General features: G+C 39.4%; 1 protein-coding gene across 1 annotated transcript in view; it reads left to right on the plus strand.

Moving 5' to 3' along the window:
* Positions 1-20,377, plus strand: part of KCNIP1 (potassium voltage-gated channel interacting protein 1) — a 133,938-nt gene extending 113,561 nt beyond the window's left edge. The window contains exons 2-8 of the mRNA XM_071759154.1: positions 3,557-3,681; positions 8,460-8,529; positions 10,472-10,542; positions 12,563-12,670; positions 13,687-13,791; positions 14,350-14,412; positions 16,643-20,377. Of these exons, the coding sequence (XP_071615255.1) occupies positions 3,557-3,681; positions 8,460-8,529; positions 10,472-10,542; positions 12,563-12,670; positions 13,687-13,791; positions 14,350-14,412; positions 16,643-16,690 (590 nt within the window). The 3' untranslated portion in view covers positions 16,691-20,377. The remainder of the gene's footprint in view (positions 1-3,556; positions 3,682-8,459; positions 8,530-10,471; positions 10,543-12,562; positions 12,671-13,686; positions 13,792-14,349; positions 14,413-16,642) is intronic.
* Positions 20,378-20,589: the final 212 nt, after the last annotated feature.

Genomic DNA, 20,589 nt, shown 5'->3' on the forward strand with positions numbered 1-20,589 from the left:
AACCTTGCAACCACAGGAGTGCTGCTCTGAGATGCAACGATTTGAAATCTGAAATCATTTCACTTGGCTTCAAAAAATGTACACTTGTAGGGGGAACATTTATTGACTGAGGAACAACCTTGAGACTACCAGGGTAAGGCTGCTTTTCTTGAAAATCCTGAGTTACAGAGGCTCATAATTGGAAAGGGGTAATTATTTAAATACATTTCCAAATCTATCTTAAATCCTAATGAATTTAACTCCTTAAACAATTAATCCTTTCTCTCTTACAATGAGATTTAACACCTTGGGTAGATCAAAATATTTTATTTGTCCTTTTTATGTCCACCACATTTCCTGACACCAATGATGTAACAGTCCCTGATTCCATTCAGCCTCAGGACAGATGCAAGCAAAAAACAAATTTATTGTAGATTATAAAAAGGGATACCGGTATTTCAACGTGAAACATGAAGCATTCAAAAAAGGACATTTCCCTCTTTTATTCTTCATACACTCAGCTTAAAATATTTGAAGCTCAATATTTCTTTCTTCCTAAAATAAATTGGAGAAGTTAAAATGCCTTAGGTAGATTCTAAATCTTTTTTTAAAAACTGGTTGTTTTAACAGTCTTCTACTACAGTTTTCTCATTCACTTTTGGACTACTATGGGACTTCCTTAAAAGCAGAATGGCAGACTCAGAATTATGAAGTAGGTGTATGACACAGCCCTGAGGTGGGTGTCCCCACGAAGCAGGGCTTAGCTCCAGCTCTAAGGGATGTTGTAACCAAAGTGTGTCCCAGGTATCACCTAATCTAGGAGGTGACTTGGGGCATCCCTTGCAGTGCCTGCAGTCAGCCCCTGGGTCTGTCTGGTTAACAAACTGAAGAGCAGCAGCGTACCTGTCAACCACACTCAGACCCAATCAGGATGTTTAGGAAGCTGTAAATAAGACAAAACTGGGGAAAAACATGATATTAAAAACCTCATGATAAAATATCTCATCATCATGGTTTCCTAATAAAAGTTTAAATTTGCATGCATGTATCTAGCATGTACACTTCTGTTTACACTCTGGCCCATAAAGTGATTTATTTAATAAACATGCAGTGTTTCTAAATACAAGGGCTCAGACATCATCAGGTGACATCCCTGAAGAGCTGGGAAGGACTGAGCTAGTATGAGAATACACATGGAAGTAAGAGAAAATACTGTGTCTATGATGAAAGGCAAAGGCTTTTTGACAATGTCCTTTCTCCACTGAGGTTACAGTTGTTAATTTATGGAGTGTCAGGAAAAAAAAAAAAAGTTTGTGTGGTGTGGGGGCTATTGATCTGGAAAGGATTGATGTGCACAGAAGAGCAGTTTGTGTCCCTAGGTCTCCAGCTCCAAGTCCCCCCATGCTGGCTGGTGATGAAGAGATATCTTTGGATATGGTATGACAATTGAGAAGTTTATATGCAAATCATCTGGAGAAGACATTTGCTTTGCAAGGCTTATTAATGTTAAACGGTTAGTTCCAAATAAGTTTTCTCTTTTAAAACTGGTGTTAAAGTGACACACTATAGAAAAATAGCTCTTTGTTGGCAAGTTAAAGACAACATGACCTGGTAAGACTTTCTTCTATTTAGTTTCTGCTGTGGGGCTCCAAGAAATGTCCAGGACTGCTCTGATTCATAAAATCATTTTCCACTGAAGGAAAAATTTCTACCATTTTTTCAGTACGCTTGCTGGAAAATTGTTTGTCTGGTGTCATTTTGCGAGCCCCCTTGGCCAGCTCTAAACTTTGTTAGTTGTTTGGGTTTTTTCTGCTAAATTTCAAAATTTTTCCCTTGAGAAATAAAGAGGAAGCAGACGAAAGTATTAACAAGCAGGGAATCATCCAGTTCTCTTCAGAAGCACTGATTAGTGCTGGCTCTGGCACAGAGAACACAAGGCAAAAAAATAGTATCACTTTGAAGGGGATGAATCTTTCATAATTTCTTTTCTGCAATTTTTACTGAGCCGTATCCCTCAACACGGGAGATAGCATCAAGTCCGCAAAAATAAACTGGCTTATTTTTAACATGAAAATGTCTCTGCTGTGGAAGCAAAGCTCACAAAATTGTTGTTGGAAAAACCTATTTCTTGCAGGAGAAGCTGAAGATGAATTGCAGTCTCTTGAAATAATGATTCACTGAACAAGGCTAGTATTGCCAAAGAAAACATATTACTGAATTGCACTGTCTATCAAATAACTGTTGCTTAAGAATATTTAAAAAAAAAAAAAAAAATATATATATTCTAAGACACTAATTTTGCTTCATAAATAAATGTAAATATTAGAGTAGTGTAACAGACCGATTTACAGAACGTCATATAGGTTATTTTTTCAGTGTTTAATTCTATTATATGTTAATATATTCTATAAAGCGTAGATTATCAATGTTTAAGACTTTTATTTTACACTGACTGAAGGGCTAAATAATTTCAGTGTGGCTCCATCTGTAGAACTCTATCAATTAACCTTGATATATACACATACAGAATTAATTAACTTATGAAAAGGCTGATGTATTCTGGTCTGTTCTTTCATGGAGCCAGTCTACTCTGAGTTCATTGTCTTTCCTTTGTTCTGGGTGACTCCTTTTCCTTTTATGCAAGGATTTCTTGTGAAATCTTTGTATTTCAGGAGGAAAATTAAATGTGTTTTACATGGCAGAATCTCTGTGATTTTGATGGGGGGAGGGGTTTAGCTTTTTTGCCAACCAGACTTTTGATTTAGACGATGAGTTGTTTTTTTTTCTTGTCAGCTAAAACCGGCCTCCTTATCCTTGAATTTTAAAGAGTCTGAAATTGAAGTACACTAATATCTGTTTATATATGGGTATTACCACACATTGCTGCGGAAATGGGTTTGCATTGGAAAAGAGTTGAGGTTACAGTAATATAAACTGTGATATGTCTAGAGTATTTGCATTCCTTGTGGGAGAATAATTTCTTGAATTAAATGCTTATCAGTGATTTCATGGCTTATCTGTTCCCCCCAAAATTCCATGCAAATACAGGCCGGATGCATACCAGATTCACCAATGTTGACATACTTTGAGTACCTCCTCAGTTTAAAGTGATCTTTAATGTTTCTGTAGCAAGTTGTTTGGCTTGATAGCAAATAAGTTTCTCTCACTTTTTCCCTTAGTTGTTATCTAATAAGCTTCAACACATCTGCTCTCGGTTATATTAGCACAATTTTGTGTAAAGCCTGTACTTGAAAGGCCCATCCCCCCCCCCTCCTTTCAATGTTTAGATAACAGTATCTGGCATTGCCTTTTGGAGCAAGGTACCTGCTGCCTGCCCTTCTGTTCTCCCTGCCACTATGGCCTTTGTGAATGGGGAATAATTGGCAGCCCAGTGAGAAATATGAGCTATTTACTTATGTGGCTTTTATTTTGCTTTCGAGATGTTGAAAACAGTCACACATCAATTCTGTGGATGGTTTCTTTTTTTGCTCTCTTGCTCTTGAAATCCACTCTGTCCTATCCATCAATAGAGCAAACGTAACAACCAAAATAAATATTTTCTTGTCTTCTCTTTCAGATAAAATTGAAGATGAATTAGAAATGACGACAGTGTGCCACAGACCCGAAGGACTGGAACAACTTGAAGCACAAACCAGTTTCACTAAAAGAGAACTTCAAGTGCTTTACAGAGGATTTAAAAATGTAAGAACAATGCTAAAATGGGCAAAGTCCAGTATGTCTGTTCCCTCACCAGCCTCAACCACTCAGCTCAATTTTGTACCATTTCACTGTTTAATCTTAGGAGCTTTGTGCTAGGTCTCCGCTCCCACAGCAAAATTAGCACAATCTGCCTTTCCGCCTAATATTTATGACACTGTAGTCTGACTAAGACTGGGATTGGATGAGTATTCACCATGTAAGATTCTCATTAATTTTTTTCCCTAATTGTCAGTAAACACTCTGCAATTTCTTTGAGTGTGCCAGTACTTCAGGATAGTGTGAAAATGTTTTTATAGTTACTTACGAAATTTTTTTTTTTAGTTCCCCATGTTCAAATATGAGCCGTAGAGGTTGCTTGTAACTATCTGCCCAGAACATTTTTTTTCTTTCTTTATCCAGGTGGAGAAATTGTGCTCTTTTAGTAAGATGTCATTAGAGCACATTAGGACTGTAGGGTACTGTGCGAGCAAGAAATAAATCAGGAGCCAAAAAAGAAACCAAAAGTAAACACGGTTATCCCAGCTGAGGAGATGAGAGAGGCTGCAGATCAGGGTGAAAGCAGGAGCCATGCCATTTAGCCTGACTGTGAGCACGGAACCAGATCCTGCTCATCTTTGTGACCAACCCTTACAGCCACACTCTGCCTGGCATACGTGAGTCTGCAGGTCAGAGAGTCTCAGGCTCTGGGTCGTATCCTGCTGCCTCTCAGGAATTCCTCATAATAAAGAGAAACAGAATTCTGAGCCTACATGAAGCAGATGTTTTGTGAACCCTGAAGAATGAATTCTCATTACATGATTGCCTGATGGTCTGAATTTAGTCACTGAGGTAATTCATGCCAGCTGATGTTTTTATGGTGATTAATAGATCCGTATGAAGGTAGCTCAATAAACACTGTAGCTTTCAGGGGTTCAGCATTCAGCTGCTGTGAAATCCTGAAACCGACTGGAAATAGAAAGTCAAGTCATGTGGGTAAAACGTTGCCAAAATAAGCTGATCTGCCTCAAGTACAGGCAAGTGATGAGGGCAACATAATGAACACTGAGAAGGGCTTTTTTTTCTGATGGATTCTTTAAATTTGATTGATTTACATGTCCAGTGTGTGCTTGACTTCATTCTTTCTTTCACTATGCACCTCAGTGAGCCCAGACATAGCTCAGCTTTCTGTGTTTCTCTGTTTGGTACATGTGTTTTATTTGTATAGGCTTTGCTGCATGTAGGAGCTCAGTTCATATGCAAAGTTTTCTCACTGCTTATATGCTGAAACCTCCTCATGCTTTGGGGAGTCAGCAGGAATCACAGGGCTTGTCAGTAGCAAGCCTGGCAGGTTAGCATAAGGTATAACCTGCCATGACTACCTATAGTTAGAAAATAAACTTAGCTGCTGTGTTTTGCCAAGATCTCTAAAATGCCTTCTGTATTGCTGTGTCTGGGGGCAATCCTGTGTGGGAGAGCACTACCCCATGTTTTAGCCAGTGTAGCTGGCTGTACCAGGAGCTGCAAAGCAGAGAAGCAGCCTTACAGCAGAGCCAATATTTATCTTTTAACCTTTCCAATTTTGCCTAACAGTACAGAGAGATTACATCCAAGGGCAAGAAGGAGAGATGACAGGTACATTTAGTTTGTGGCCTAAACATTTTCATACGATTTCTCTGCAGATACTGGTAGTGCTAGTAAGACCATATTTTGCATAAGGTTGTTAATACAAAGTAGTTTGTTTTCCTCCTGCTGTGAAGCACACACTCTGCTTCAAGCTTTAATAAGCTTAGGGAAATGAAATGAAAGGGCAGCTTTAGCATTTTATGCTCTAAATTGTGGTTGCAATGGGATGAGTAATTATGCACGGCAAGGAAACTGACTCAGCTGTTACTGAATTTGCTATCCTACAAAACTCTCTGCTTTCTGTCATGATGTTTCAGCGTCATCTGGAGATTCGAAATCCCTGGGGGAATAGAGTAATTTACCTCTCTGGCTTGCACTTACTCCTTGCTTTAGTGATTGCACAGGTCCTGTTTAATCCTGAAGCACACCTGGATTATCACGGTGCCATTGCAGGTACTTAAAAGGATACAGGGAGAAGAAGGTCCCACTCAGCCTGGCTAAAGTCACAGGAGCTGAGTGCCTGGCTGAAAGGAACACGGATGGTGTTTGGCGAAAGGTTTAACACAGCCTGGGATAGCCTCTGGACTACTGACCAGAGTCCTACTTTTCACTTCTTTTATACTTGCTCTTCAGGTCTGAAATCTGTTTTCCCTTTGCTTTTCCCTTTTACCTTTCCAGTGTCTCACAAAGTGTGTCCCTGGTCAGATCCGATGTTTTGGCACCAGACCAGTGTCCTTCGTTGCCAAATGTCCCCTCTCTCTTTGCCTTCAATTCTCTTTTCCACTTGGGAAAGGGTATTGTATTCCAGCATCTCATGATGACACAACAGAAGTTCTCTTCTACCTTAATAGTTATTTCTGCCCGAAGGCCTTAGGTATCATCCTGCCTGGTGAGCAGCAGTCTGTTTTGCACCCTGGAGCAGCTACTGTCAGGCTGTAACGAGATTATCACACGGCATTTTGCTTTATTGTCTTGGCTTTTGTTCTGCAAAAGCAAAGTAACAGAGACGGCAAAACCTGCAGAACCTCCACTGGACCTTGCCTTGTTTTAGCTTAACAAAATAAGATGTGATACTTTCTGTGTGTGTTACATTAGGAGAGTTGGTTGAGCTGAAAGAAGGCAGTTTCTACTCCACAGAGCAGTGAACTTCGAGGAATAGTTGTGGAATGGGAGAGAGGAGAATGAGAGAGTTTTTTTTTTTTTTCCTAAGATGAAAATTGATAAATTGGTGTAATGAGGTGACCAAAACTGACAGATGTTTGAGCTCAGTAAATCAATACTTCCTCTTTTAATTATATTTCTAGCGACTTACAGTGTTGGAAAGAAATGCATGGGTTAGAATAGTAGAATCATAGAATGCTAGGGGCTGGAGGGAACTTCCAGAGATCATCTAGTCCAATCCCCCTGCCAAAGCAAGATAACCTAGGGCAGATCACACAGGAATACCTCCATTCTTACATTGCCTTAGTGTGACTATTTTGGTAAATCTGTACAGGAATACAGTATGAGATTTAATCATCTGTAATGAACCTGGTTTTTGGCAGCTAAAGCAAACAGTAAGAGCAAGGTAGAAATGTGTTGATACTTAAATAACCCCCAAAATATCTCCAAATAAGGAGAACATGGTAAGAGCAACAAAGTAAGTGGGATGTGTGAATGCCTAGGGATGCACATCTGCAATGTTGATCTGGAGGGAGAAAACGTTAGTCTGTCTGTGGTCAGCTAAGTTACTACTTCTAGTTTAGTAAATGTGGTCCCCTGAGTACTCCTTTCCCTGGGCTGGCTGAGTTAGCTGAGGACCTAATGTGCAGGTTCTGCCCAGTCCCAGTTCAGCTCTGCTGCTGGTCCCTGCCTGCCCAAACTGCACATTTTTGAAAGAAATCAATGAACTTGGTTTCTGATGCCAGCAGAAGGAACAGCAAGAACAATTTTTGTTTGATTTTCTTTTACTTGTTTTTTTGTGTTTGTTTTTCTTAATGTGGAGTGGGCTCCTTTGTAGTTTATGATTTTAAAAGAATTCTGAGAGGGCAGACTGAAAGGAATGACTCTTGCTGCCAGCACTCAATAGTTACCTTCATCAAAATGAGATATTGTTTCCTGTTCTTGCTAGACTAAAGTATTCATGGGTTAAAAAAATGAGGTGCTCAGCAAGCACTGCACAATATAGCATGGAACTGGCCAAGGGACAGAGCAGTTAGTTGCTAAAAATAGAGATAAAATAATTACCAGTCCTTATACTAATAAACTATCTTTAAGCAGCTGAAGTGAAGGTAGATAGTTGTATTTATTAAGATTTGAGAAAAAAATGGATTTCACTTCATATGTCTGGTCATGGTAGCACTATGCTTGAATGGGTGGTGAGGTGCTGTAGTACTTCCAGAATCAGCATTTATCTTGAGTCTGCAAAATGAGGTGATGTGGAGACTTCAGGCTTGCAGGTAGAGAGGAACAAAAGTAGGTGTCTGCCTTCCTTTGCAAAACTGCTTGGCACACACTCCCAAGCCACTTTTTCTATGAAGACCTGGCAAACAGAGAATTTTTTTTTTTTTTTTTTTTTTTTTTTTAAGCTCTGATACTACAAACCCCACAGGCTGCCAACTCAGAAAATCTCCATGGCCACACTATGGCTTCTCAGAAGACCAAGACAAATAACAATAAATAAATAAACAGCTTAAAAATTATCTTTTTTTTACCTCAATACCACTTCTTGTTTTTAATAGTTTATGAGTATGGTAAGTGCTGTTAGCACCCATGAAGCTGGTGACAGGTCAACCAGTCTTTTGCTGGGGATTGATGGATTAAGGAATTCATAAATGTGGAGGCATTGGAAAAGGAAGTGTTAGCTGGTACTGATGTTATTTGTAATTATTAGATGAAAGTTTCATATGTCAGAAGGCATGAGCTGCCTTTCTAGGTTGTCTTACAAAACACCAATTAAACACTACTAGAAATGGTGAACCAAGCCTATGAGATGCCTTGAATGGAACTGTAATCTGAATTATTTTAATTTCTTCAGCTGCTCAGTCTGCGCATTGAAAGCACTGTGACCAGGGATGTGATTTGTGAAATTGCTCTCACTGGGTCTGTAGATTTTTGCAAATGAACCTTCATAGAGCAGGGTTTATCTTATTGTTTTGTATGGCCTTGCTTTCCAACAGGAATGTCCTAGTGGGGTTGTTAACGAAGAGACATTCAAACAGATCTATGCACAATTTTTTCCACATGGAGGTAAGCAGAGTGCTTTGTGGCTGTGGGGTTTACTGAAGTCTTAACATTCATTACTGCCAGGTGGCTGCAAAGCTGCACTATATACTATTAACTCAGCTTAACCTTTGAAGGCTCTTAAATTTATTACCATGCTGTTAGCATTTCTTAGACCCTTTGAACTTCTATTTCACAACAATGGAGACAAACCCACATTAAAGTTTGCCATGACTTGTCAGCCTTTTATTCTCCATTAACCCGTGCACTGAAACTGGGGTTTGATGCTTTTTCCTGCCCTGACTTTCTGGATGACAGAAAGCTAAATCTCTCCTCTCTGTGGTTCTTTTCTGCCCTGCTGTAGGACTGCTGTGAATGGCATATCTAGTGCAGAGGAGTCCCAGACCTCATTTTGGCCTGCAAATTAAGCAGCACCTCTCTAAAATTCTTAAAGCATTTCCTAGTTGATGTCAATATGTAAATACCTATAATTATTGGTTTTGCTGTTTGCATGACATGTGCAATTAAGACAAGGTGATGTAATTTATTGGAATATTAATGTATTTCATTAAACCTCTCAATGTATAGTTTTGCCTTTAAAATACTTCAAGAAAATATATATTGTTCTAACTGGATAAAATCCATGATGATACTGTTCTGAAATGGAAAGAAAATAGTATGGGAGTTTGCATGTCTTATTACTAAAAGATGCAATATTTGAGGCTTTCTGCATATATCTTACTCTGTTGTTGCTGCAGAATATACATGTTGTAGGATAATGTATAAAGTTTCTGAAAGAGTATATATATGTGCATGTGTTGGCTTTAATAAGGTCATCAACAACCTGTTTCTAAATTGAAAGTACAGCTAAACCCCTTTTTATAAAATGCATGTGTCCTCAAAATTATATATCCATAAAGAGTTCACATTATGTTTCTGTTTGCACTTGCTGATTTAATATTATTGCTTTTCTTTTTGTCACAAAAAGCAAGCTTTCAAATTAAATTTGTAACACATATGAAAAAAAAAGTACTTATAAACTTAATGTATTTCTGGATGTGTTTAATGTTTGTAAACCAAATTCCAGTAAGCCCAAGGAACTCCATTACTCCAAGTAATTGCACTTACATGACTCCCCTTATCTGACTTCTTCTTTCCCAGGTGTCAAAACCAATTAGGCACAGAAACTGCAACTTTTCATGGATATCTTTTCCCCTTTACTGAGACTAAAATAGGCTTGCCTATTTTGTCTGTCCTGTTCCATTGAAATATGGTTCTCTCTTGGTTAGTGACGACAGCAGTACAAGAATGCTTTATGGCAGACGTGATTTTGTGCCTTACACTGTTTTCATTTGTTCCAATCTGTTTGTATAGTGTCATAAACTCTGAGATTACAGAAATTAGAATTCTTTTTGCACTATAATGACTTTCTGTACAAATAAACTTGTACATTCCAGAGGTAGGAAAGTACTTCTGATTTATAAAAACTTTGTGCAATGTCATCTCAGTCTTGTGGTATTTTTGTTATTTAGGGTATGTATCCTGGAGAGATTTTCATTTTTACTAATAATCTAATTATACTAGTGATCTAGTATTTATTAATATAAATCATGCACTACTGAATATTCTAGTTCAGCATTTTTAGTCCATCCTTTAGATTAGTATAAAAAGAAGCTTTTGTAGAGTCATCCTTCAAATAATTCCATGGGCTTTTTTTCTGGAGCTATTTTGTTTCATCTGCATATTCATACCTTAGAGGAGATAGTAACTTAAGAATTTGGTTTTTCTGCACACCATTAGACTTACCTGAATTTCAATAAAGGAAAAGGATTTCATAATTTCATGAATTAAATAATTAAGAGAAAAAGGAAATAATAAATGGAAAAATAAAGGAAAATAGTTAATATTCTGTAGCGTCATCAGAGGATAATGAACTGTTGTATCAGTTGCTGCCCTTTGTGTTTTTCAGATGCAAGCACATACGCACATTATCTCTTTAATGCATTTGACACTGCACAAAATGGCTCAGTGAAGTTTGAGGTAACTGCTTTGCATCCTCCTTTGATACTTTTAAGTTTTGTGTTTTTTAACTTCTCCATCCATTCTTCATTGTAAATTAGTGGGATTTGTTTGATGATGGTTTGTTTTCAGTTAAAAATTGCTTTATATTTTCAAATCTGGATCGCTTTACCTTATGCAGATGGAGTTCCATGTTTCCTTTCACAACAGGAAGAAAGTGCAGAGATTTATGTAGCAGAGAATAGAGGTCAAGGATGGACCTGTACAGTGATTGGTACAGATAATTTGGATGTCAAAGAAAAGTCCATTGTGTCTTCTGCAGCACTGATGCCTCGCAGCACCCCTGCATGGGGTTACTTTTTTATGATATGGGGCATTTTTTTTTTTTTTAGCTCATTTCATATATTGAACAAGTATCTCAGGTACTATGTACCAAATCTGCCATTTGATTAAAATGCCTTTTGCCATGGCTACAAATAGCCATCCTTCTAACTCCCAGGAACCACTGGATGCAGCAAAGTTAAGCCAGTTAAACCACAGGCCTGTGGAGGTTGAACCTCATGGTTCTGAAGAAAGTATGCTGTGAATCATAGGAAGAGCTAGGAATCATAGGTAGTCTTGCTTTGTCATCACATGGCTAAAACCCCCAATAATTTCCATGTAAGACCAAGAAATTAGTTCATGTATCATACATAAAATCAGAATTTTACCATATATGTGTCTGTAGTGACTGCTGCAGTGGGAGTTTTGCATATGGCAGCTCTTTAGTAGCTAGAGACTTCCAGAAACCTATACAGACTGAAGAACAAAAAAATTCTCAGGTAAGCATTTTAAAAAAAAATAAAAATGCTGAGCTTTCCTTCCTAGCATACTTGTCTTTTTAGTTGTCAAACGTAAGTGTTTTGTATCCTTTTGTTTGTAGTTTTGAGCAAATTCTAGTTCCTCTGAATCTTGGAAAGAAGAGCAAAGGTTTCTAAGAAGTGATGCACTGCCCCATGCAGAGCCAATGGAGATACATGTACAGACAAAGCACATTAAATGAGGGATCAGGAACTGAATAGCTCTGCTACCTAGAAGCTCTGTCTGTACTAATAAATCCCTGTAGCAATGATACTTACAGTGTCAGAGCCACTTCAGTGTATAAAAAATAAATTTATTGGAAGCAGTAACTTTTCTGTAAACAAAAATTACAGTCAAAATGCTGTGCCCCAGACTGAGCAGTGGTGGGAATCACATGTGATCAAATCTGATGGATTTTGCCAGAGGACGAAACCTGAGGATCTCAATGTTTGAGGATTTTGGGATCTTTCTTTCTCTCTCAAGGTGAAATGGGTTTTTCTCCCCCCTTCCGTCCCTGGCAGCCAGATCTGAAAGAAAGCATCAACCTTAGAGACTAGCTGAGTTTAAGCAGGTGGAGGCAGTCTGACTCTTCACAGAAGGAGGGAAATTGATGCAGGAACACCTCATAATGCTCTTACTAACCAGACATATTCTGTCATACTAACATTCATACAGTATGGCGCATGATAAATTTGGATGGATAGCAAGAAAGGTATCCCAGCTTCTGGCCTTGAGCAGACTGTGGTGTTTCGGGCAAAGCAGAACCAGAGGAGCCACTGCCATTTAAGTCTGTCTGGCATAGACAGGATTTGCTATTCAGCTCATGCCATTCTCACACTCCCTACCCCAGGACTTAGGAAGCTTTAAGGCTTCAGCACCCCTTAGGTCCTTCCAGCCATTCTTGGCTGCCTAGCCCATATCATAAACTTGGTCTTTACAGTGGCTGCAGTTGAGTACTTGAGGACTTTTCTGATGTTTTTGGTTACTTCATGCACATATATTAGTATGGCAGAACTCAGGTCATCCTAATGGATGCTGAGTCCATTGAGTTCAGTCTGGACGCATTTTTAGTAAGGGGAGTGGAGACTGATAAAAAAAAATGCTCTGTCCTAAAAAGGTGTTTCGGCTGGCGTTATATAAAGACGGTCACATACAACAGGATGTTATGAAAATTCGCATTTCTCTCTCTGCCTTGAACCAGGATTTTGTGATGGCATTGTCCATTTTGCTGCGAGGGACTGTTCATGAAAAGCTGAGGTGGACATTTAATCTGTATGACATAAATAAAGATGGATATATAAACAAAGAGGTAAGGCTGCTTCTGACTTGTGGTTGGTTTCTGAAGAGAGCTGACTGGTTTCTGTTGCAGACCACAATTAATTTTGAATGGAGCTAATTAAATGCAAATCAGGCTGGACTTGAGCATTTATCTGTGTCTAAGTAAAGTGCATGGTGATCTTACATTGTAGACATACTATCTTATATTATAGTGCCTTTAATGGATTGCTTTAGCTAGGAGCAAAATCCGTGTTATTGCTTTGACTAATATAACCTTTGCAAAAGGGAGGGTGATTGTGAAAACAGCTATTCAGTGACTGAGGTGCCAGGGGTTTCTGGCTGCACTGAGAACACTGAGGTTTCAGCCTTCACTAGTGTGAGTTCCCCTGAAGCACTTCCAACCCCCAGCAACACTCCCAGATCCTGAATTACCATCTGGTTTTATCTTTTTATCTGGTATTGCTTGTGTTGTTTGTTGGAAGCCTTTGCTTTGATTGTGATAATCTGGATATTTTGCAGCTACATCTTAATCTATTTTCTCAAAACCATTGTATGTACCTGAAGGGTTTGTGTTTACTGCTACTTGTCATGGAGAAACTCTATTTCTATGAATCAAAATAAAGCTGTGTGGCAGTTTGTGGAAGCTGGGGAGAAGGCCAGGTTCCCAGTGACTGCTTTGAGCCTGGAGGAAGCTCTAGGACAAGGTCAGTACCACAGTACTGAGGACAGAGCATGCCATCTGCAGCCCAGCATCATTCCCAGTGGCTGCCATGTCAGAGCACATCCCTGCAGTGCAGTATGGCCGGGGGAGGGAAGTGAACCTGCAGGAGCCTCAGTGACTGTGGAAAAGTCATTGCAGAGCCAAGAAGAAACAGTTTTTAGAGATGCATCTCTATATAAGATATCACTGTCTGCATGCAAACGTAAAGGCATTCTCAGCTGTTTTGTAATAGCAGACGGAGGGTGAAGGCAAATGGCAGAGAAAGAAAGAAATGTGCTATCATATTTATTAATTTCTATTTTTTTGCTGTCATGGTGCTGCTGCAGGAAATGATGGATATCGTAAAGGCCATCTATGATATGATGGGAAAGTACACGTACCCAGTGCTCAAGGAAGATGCTCCAAGGCAGCACGTAGAAGTATTCTTCCAGGTACTTTACTTTTCATGTGTCTTTCTTCACTCTTAAGCTCTGCACTGGTACACTTTTCTGTAAGACTAGCTCCAAGTTCAATCCCATGCCCCCCCATACATTCCAGAAGAAATGGTAGCAGCAGTTCAGCCTAACACCCCAGTACCTGCTGACATCCTGCTCCCAGGTATCTTGCTTCTCAGCCCAACTCTTTTCATTGGGATGGGCCACATCCAGCAAGTCTGCAGCCTCTGCAGGTGTTGCAGCCTTTCTGTGCGGCTTCTATCAGCCGCCTCTAAAGAGAGAATATGGCCAGTGAGACAGTGAAAAAATAACCAAGGTATTAAGTACAGAGGTAGTTTTGTATGTCAAAGAAGGAACAAGTGGAGATGAACCCAAAAGTGCTCCAAATACCAGGGTAAATAAATCCTTAGTAGTCAGAAAATGTATCCAGCAATACTGAATCCATAAACCAAGCTTGTAAAGTGCTCCGGGGTTATACAAGTTGCATCAAATCTGATATTATACTGTAACTACAGTGTTGCTTATGGAAACAAAATTATTTATTTTATTTTACAGAAAATGGATAAAAACAAAGATGGTGTTGTAACTTTAGATGAGTTTATTGAATCGTGTCAGGAGGTAAGGACAAAATCATAACTGCAATGAAAGGTCTAGTTCATGCCACTGTTTGCTTTTCCTTTGGATAAAAAAATCTTGTAGAAAACAAGATGCTGCTCGGGATCCCAGTATTCCTTTGCTCTGAAAACACAGTTTCTACATGGAGTTTCTGTGAAGCCTTTACTGAAGAGGGTATTAGGGACTGAGCCCTGTCATCAGAGAGGGCCTCTTCATATCCAGTAGTGGTGGCCAATGCTTTTCTTTTCATAGAATCATGAAACATCAGGTTGAAAGAGACCTCAGAGATCAGCTGGTCCACCCCTTCTAATATTTTTGTTCATATGAGAGATCTCAGCACTGTCAAGCTGAGACTTAAAACTCAGCCCATAATACCTTTGAAATTCTCTAGTAGGTTTTTTTGTTTGTTGTTTTTAAGAGGTTAATGTTGCCTTCTTTGTCTGTCCCTGGATGTTGTTAGCTGGTACCACATTGCCAGAACTGCCCAGAGTTGAAAGTATCTAAAAATAAGCCCTGACTTACAAATCCAGTTCATGTTTTCTTGGCCAAACATAAAACACAAATACTGCCATAGTATTAATGTAGGGGTTTTTTTTTTTTCTGTTTTGGGTATCAGCTCCTTCTTGCAGATTGCATGCATTAGAAGAGCTGTAAGATCTATTAGTTGGTATTTTTAGCACAGGCACAAAGACAAGCATCTTCATCAACATGAAACAGGAAAAGTGTTTTTTGTCTTAGACTGTAATTAACTGTTAAATGTTTTTTTCAGAGATAACTCTAATACTTAATCTCTATGATAATGCCCTCTGCATTTTTGAAAGTTTATACTCGTGCAAATAATTGCATATCGGCCCTACTATGTGTTACACTTTCTCTGGAAAGTCAAGCAGCTCCTCAGTACTTGAGCAAAGGGCAGACACTTGCTGAGAAGGGCCAGGCTGCCTTCCCTCTGTTTCTTTACTCACTCTGGCTCTGGCAACATGTAAATTACTTCTCAGTCAGGGACTTCAGGTGGCAAAATCATTGTTGGCAGTTTTTTGTTTTTTTTTTTGGTTGGTTGTTTTTTTTTCAGTTCGTTCTTGGTGCCTCATGGCTGTTTAGCTTATTTTTTGGTCTCATCTTTAATTTGATTTTTAGTGTTCTATAATGTTCTTTCAATTGGTGATTTGCCTTCTGGCTGGATGCATGTGTTGTGATCAGTGGTCTCAGTACTGAATCAGCTTTACTTTTAAATTTTAGAATTTGTTTAATAATCTGCCATAGTTTAGAAGTGCTTCCTCCTCTTGACACCCTTGCAGAAGGAGCAGTGTAGACAGAAGTACTGTCATGTGTGGCTTCCTGGACCTGCAGCACTAAGGTGTCATTGTTTTCTTTGTGGAAGAGCAAACCAAGTGCACTATAGTGCTTTCCTCTGCATTTTCTGAAGGTACAGCTCCTGGGCAATGAACTCCCAGCATTGCTTTGGAGAGAAAAATTGATTTCCCATGCAAAGCAATACCTTGAGCTAGTACCCCCCAAACTGTGCTATAGGTGAGACAGGGAGACATAGCCTCAAAAGATAGAGGAATGAGATGCAATAGATCTCTTATGTTTCTCAATGTGGAAAAATGTCTTCATGTTAAACAGTTAGATAACTTTTGGGAAAACTGGGGGGAAAAAAAAAAAAACCCATTGTTTTTGGATATTACTGTGGTTTTTATCTCAAAGTATAATTTCAATGGTTTATTAGACAAAATCTGGTATTTCCTTTGTGTGTCTCCAACTTGACTCATGTGGGTCTAGGAACCCCAGAAAGCCTGAGATTGCAAGTGGTTTGATTTTGAACTGGTTGTGCTTCTGGAATCAAGTGGTCTTTTAGGGCACCTTCACTTGGTCTTGTGAAGCACATGAAGCTAAGTGCACATTTTCATACTCAGAACCAATGAAATACAGTCAGGCACTGAAGTCTGAGTTCAGTACAGTCACCAGCTCAAGGCTGGTTTTCTTCAGTAAACCACAGCCCATGCTTGTATCAAGCTTGTGATCCTGTGCTTGTATACTTCTAATTGACTAAAGTGCCAAAGAACTCACTGCTTTGCCAAATCAGGACCTGATCACTGAATCAGTTCCAGGTCTTCAGGAATAAAAAGCATTATGAAAGCAAGGCTTTTACCTGCAGCAGCTTCAGAACCCTCCTGTGCTATGCAGTTTACGTCATGCTGGTTTTATGAAGATGTCTTCTTGTTGCTTTCAGGATGACAATATCATGCGGTCCTTACAGCTCTTTGAGAATGTGATGTAACCATGTCTGGTGGGAACTAGAGGAGCCAGAGACTCTGTGTAACAAAGACCTCCTTTCTGGGTGAAAGCTTTTTACAATTCAGCCATGTTCAGTGTGTGAGGATTTTGTATGGCATCTCCAACCAAATGAAAACTGAATGCAACCAATCCCACCTCTTCACCCCAAGAGATGCCGGTGGACCTTTGTTTCGTTCTGGGAGCATGTGAAAATTTTAACAAAACCTGATAAGAGAGAACTGCTTCTCGAATTTCAATGAGTAATATAGATCTTTTCCTAGGCACCAGTCCTGGTTTTCACCTAGCAAGCTTAAGTTACATATGATAGCCCATGTCAGTAGCTTACACAGTCATCTTCTGCAAATTTAAAAGCTTGGTCCATACAACCATACAGCAAAATGTTTTATGAATGCCTTGAGATTCATCTGCTTTGACAGAAGTTGAATCTACCAGGGTAATCTGTAAAAAAATGAAGAGTAAATGTACCCAGGACATTTAACAGATGGTCTGTGTATCCAGTGTCACCGTTTCTGTACAGGTCCTACTTTTACTCTCACATGCGCAGGTGTCACCACAGAGTTAGGAGTTTTTTCCTGTACACGCTGACTGCAGGATCCTCATGCTAGGGAGAGCCAGAAAGGAGAGACATGGGATGCACTTGTAAAGTTTCAAACTACAGAAAAAATTCTGTTCAACAATGGGATGCTCTTGCAAGCTGCGCAGATTTGTAGGGGCTGGTATAGGAAACTGTGGCTGCTGTGGTCCTGGCTGCCTTCTGCAGTCGCAGCACCTGATGATGAATCACTGAGTGTCCCTCACTAATGAATCACTCCAGTGTCCCTCAGCAGCACTGTGCTCGCGTGCTCCTGGCCCTTTTGGTGTAGTTTGGCACATGCATTCATCATTTAAACATTTGTGTTTTTCTAGTGCAAGTTACAGTAAAGTCTTGCCCACTTTAGAATCCCAGAATCAGCTGCTAGGTCCACATGGCCCTTTGGGTAATTTAACCTTTTCTATAGCAAACTCTTTGTTTCTACAAGGTAGTTGCTTGACTTGCACAAGACCCATTTCCTTACTAAAGCCAAATAGAACATTGGTTTGAGAGTTTGGGCTTTTTAACTAGTAAAACTGTCTTGTAGTGAGCTTACACAGTTTGCATTTTGCTCAGCATACTGTTTGTCATCTGAGGAACACAGCAGAGCCTGCTTTTCAGAGGACTTTCAGGAAAGTTAAAACACCAGAGTGTCATTCTCATCTCCTGGCAGCTGATGGCTGAGAAACCAAGGGAAGGAGGGAACAGCCAACTTTTCAAGCTGCTTGAACCACAAAGAGTCCCTGTCCTAATGCAACATACAGGAAGCATATATTTTTATTATATACTATATTACAAATATACTGTGAACAGTGAAGATATATTTTAAAAACATGAGGAAGCTTTTTATCATGCAAGATACATAGAATGCCTCATTTCTGTAGCCCTATACTTTATAAAAATTTAATCTATTGAAGTATTCTTGATTATACAAGTAGATCTGATCAGTGCCAGTGTAATGCTATACTTATGCCTCAAGAAGGGACATTTTCCTCATTTACTGCGCTCCTCCATAGACTTTTGTGTAGTCTTTTTTCCTCTAAGTTACCATCTTGTCATCAGAAGTGCTTATTCAGATAAGGGAAGTTACAGGAATCTATCCTCTTTGTCTTTCATGCAGATACCATTAACTAATTCCTCTTGTAGCAGTGATACAGAGCATAGCAACTTTAATAATGTGCTGTGTGATTTGCAGAAGTGATGTGATTCTATTGAGTACCCCTGTTCTCCAGTTGTCTAGTACTGTCTATTTAAGTTTTATTTAATAGGCACTAAAGACATCTGTTGTAGTTAAAATAATGAACAAGTGTTTATGCTGCTTATTCTTAATTCTTCTTGCAATTACTTTAGCAAATGGCAGAACTTAATAAAACAAACCGATTTTTTTTCCCTACATCAAAGCAGCATCAGTCTATTTTCAGTGCAAGGCGTTAACTTCAGCTGAGAGAAGCGATCAGAATAATGGCAAATACGATTTGTGTGGGGCTAGCACAGTGCCTTTCTCTAGTGGTGCGGCTCCAAACGTGCACGTGAGATGGAGCACAAAGCCTGAGAAGTTAGCAAAATTGCAGTGTATTCTTTTCCAAAGAGAACATTATTAGTTGCATGATACCACAGTCCCTGAAGCTAAATTAATTTCTGGAATTATAGTGATATATTCAGCCTCAGCTGTTTTCTGTGTATCCACTAGCAGGAGTGCTACATGGGTGGTGTGAAGGTGCCTGTGTTACAGGGACTGCTTCCTGCTGAGCCCAGATCGATTTGGCAACGTAGTGCAAACATTTGGCATCCTTAGTATGTGCTTTGCTGAAATCAGGGTCCCATCAGCTGCAGTTTTGGCATCTCCTTTTCTGCTCCAGTGTGTGTTTTCAGCTCCTAGTACTGATGGGAATGCCTTAGGTGGAGAGTGAGATGCTGAAAGCCACATTGATGCTGGTTCTGCCCTGAGGTATAACTGCTCCCTGTGCAGTCTGAGGGAGTCCAGAGCCCACCTGTGCACACGTGATTGATGTTCATCCCTGGTTGCTCCCTCTCTGCTCCACTTCAAGGCAACTGTATGTGAGCCAGGAGGACTGGCAAAGTAACACACACCGGTTGTATTTTCACATAGCTCTAATTGGAAATCCTATCTGTGGCACGGTCGTTGCATTCACAAAACTATTTATTATCTAGTGTTTGTCTCTGATCCCACTGGGATAAGCCAGCAGTTGGTGTGGTTCACTGCACAGAAGCCTCTGGGTTTTCCATGAGCAGTGCATGTGCGTACGGCTGTCAGAGATCCAGTGTCTGTGAGAGAATTGTACTCTGCATGGAAACGTCTCTGGGCTTTTTTTAAGTAATTTCATTGACTGTTGCTTTATAAACTTGCAAAGACTCCCATTGCTCATTCATGGGGCTTGCAATATTTATTGCAAATACTACTACAATTTTCTAAAGAAAACATAGGATGCTATTATAAGCTTGTACCATCATAAATCCTACAACCAGTATGTGGAAGTTGGTTACTGTGCTGGCTTCTCAGTTGCAGTTAGACTACATGTCAGTACTATCAGCTGTGCAAATTTTCTCAAAGTTATGAATGTTTAAATCATTAGTCTGATTGTTTCGTTAGTTGCAAACATTAATCTGCATCTTCATGCCAGCATTTCCAAAATCAAGCCTTTCTAACATGCATTTTAGGAAAAAATCTGCTGAAAAATAGGAATGTGATTAATGATAATGCAAAAAAAAATGTAATGTGCCTGTTAATGTCAATGTTTGTTTTCCTTTTACTTTGAATGCATTGCAATATTGTGATTATAAAGTTCAAGCAGCGGGGGGGCACTGCCTACAACGTGTCAAGAACAAACACCTTAGTGTCTCTCTGTGATCTCTCATAGCATGGCAGCAGTGTAACGAACTATCCTTTTTCATGGAAGTGCTGTGAAAGACCAAAAGAAATGTGCAAATAATATAAATTGAGATACGTAAAGCCATGTTAAAGGAGAAGCAATGCATAGCTTTGCTCTTACAAGTGCTGTTCTCCAACAGCAATTTATATTAAACTTTGTTGAATGGTTTTGAAAATGATGGGTTTAATAATAAAAGAAAATATCTGTAGGAGGGTGTCCTTTTTTAAGCCTGGTATGTGCTTCTTTCTTAAGGGATACTGTCAGGTTAAAAATTTACAGGAAAACTTTTAAAAGCAGGACCCTTATATGTCCTTTTCTATCTGCATTAGGGGCTGTCAGACTGCTGAACTGTGCCATGAGCATAACATTTACCTGGTAATGGTTGAGTTGCTTCACTGATTATTGTATGCTCTTATCTTT

Source organism: Heliangelus exortis, chromosome 15 (genome assembly GCF_036169615.1).
Source record: "Heliangelus exortis chromosome 15, bHelExo1.hap1, whole genome shotgun sequence".
Taxonomy (NCBI): domain Eukaryota; kingdom Metazoa; phylum Chordata; class Aves; order Apodiformes; family Trochilidae; genus Heliangelus; species Heliangelus exortis.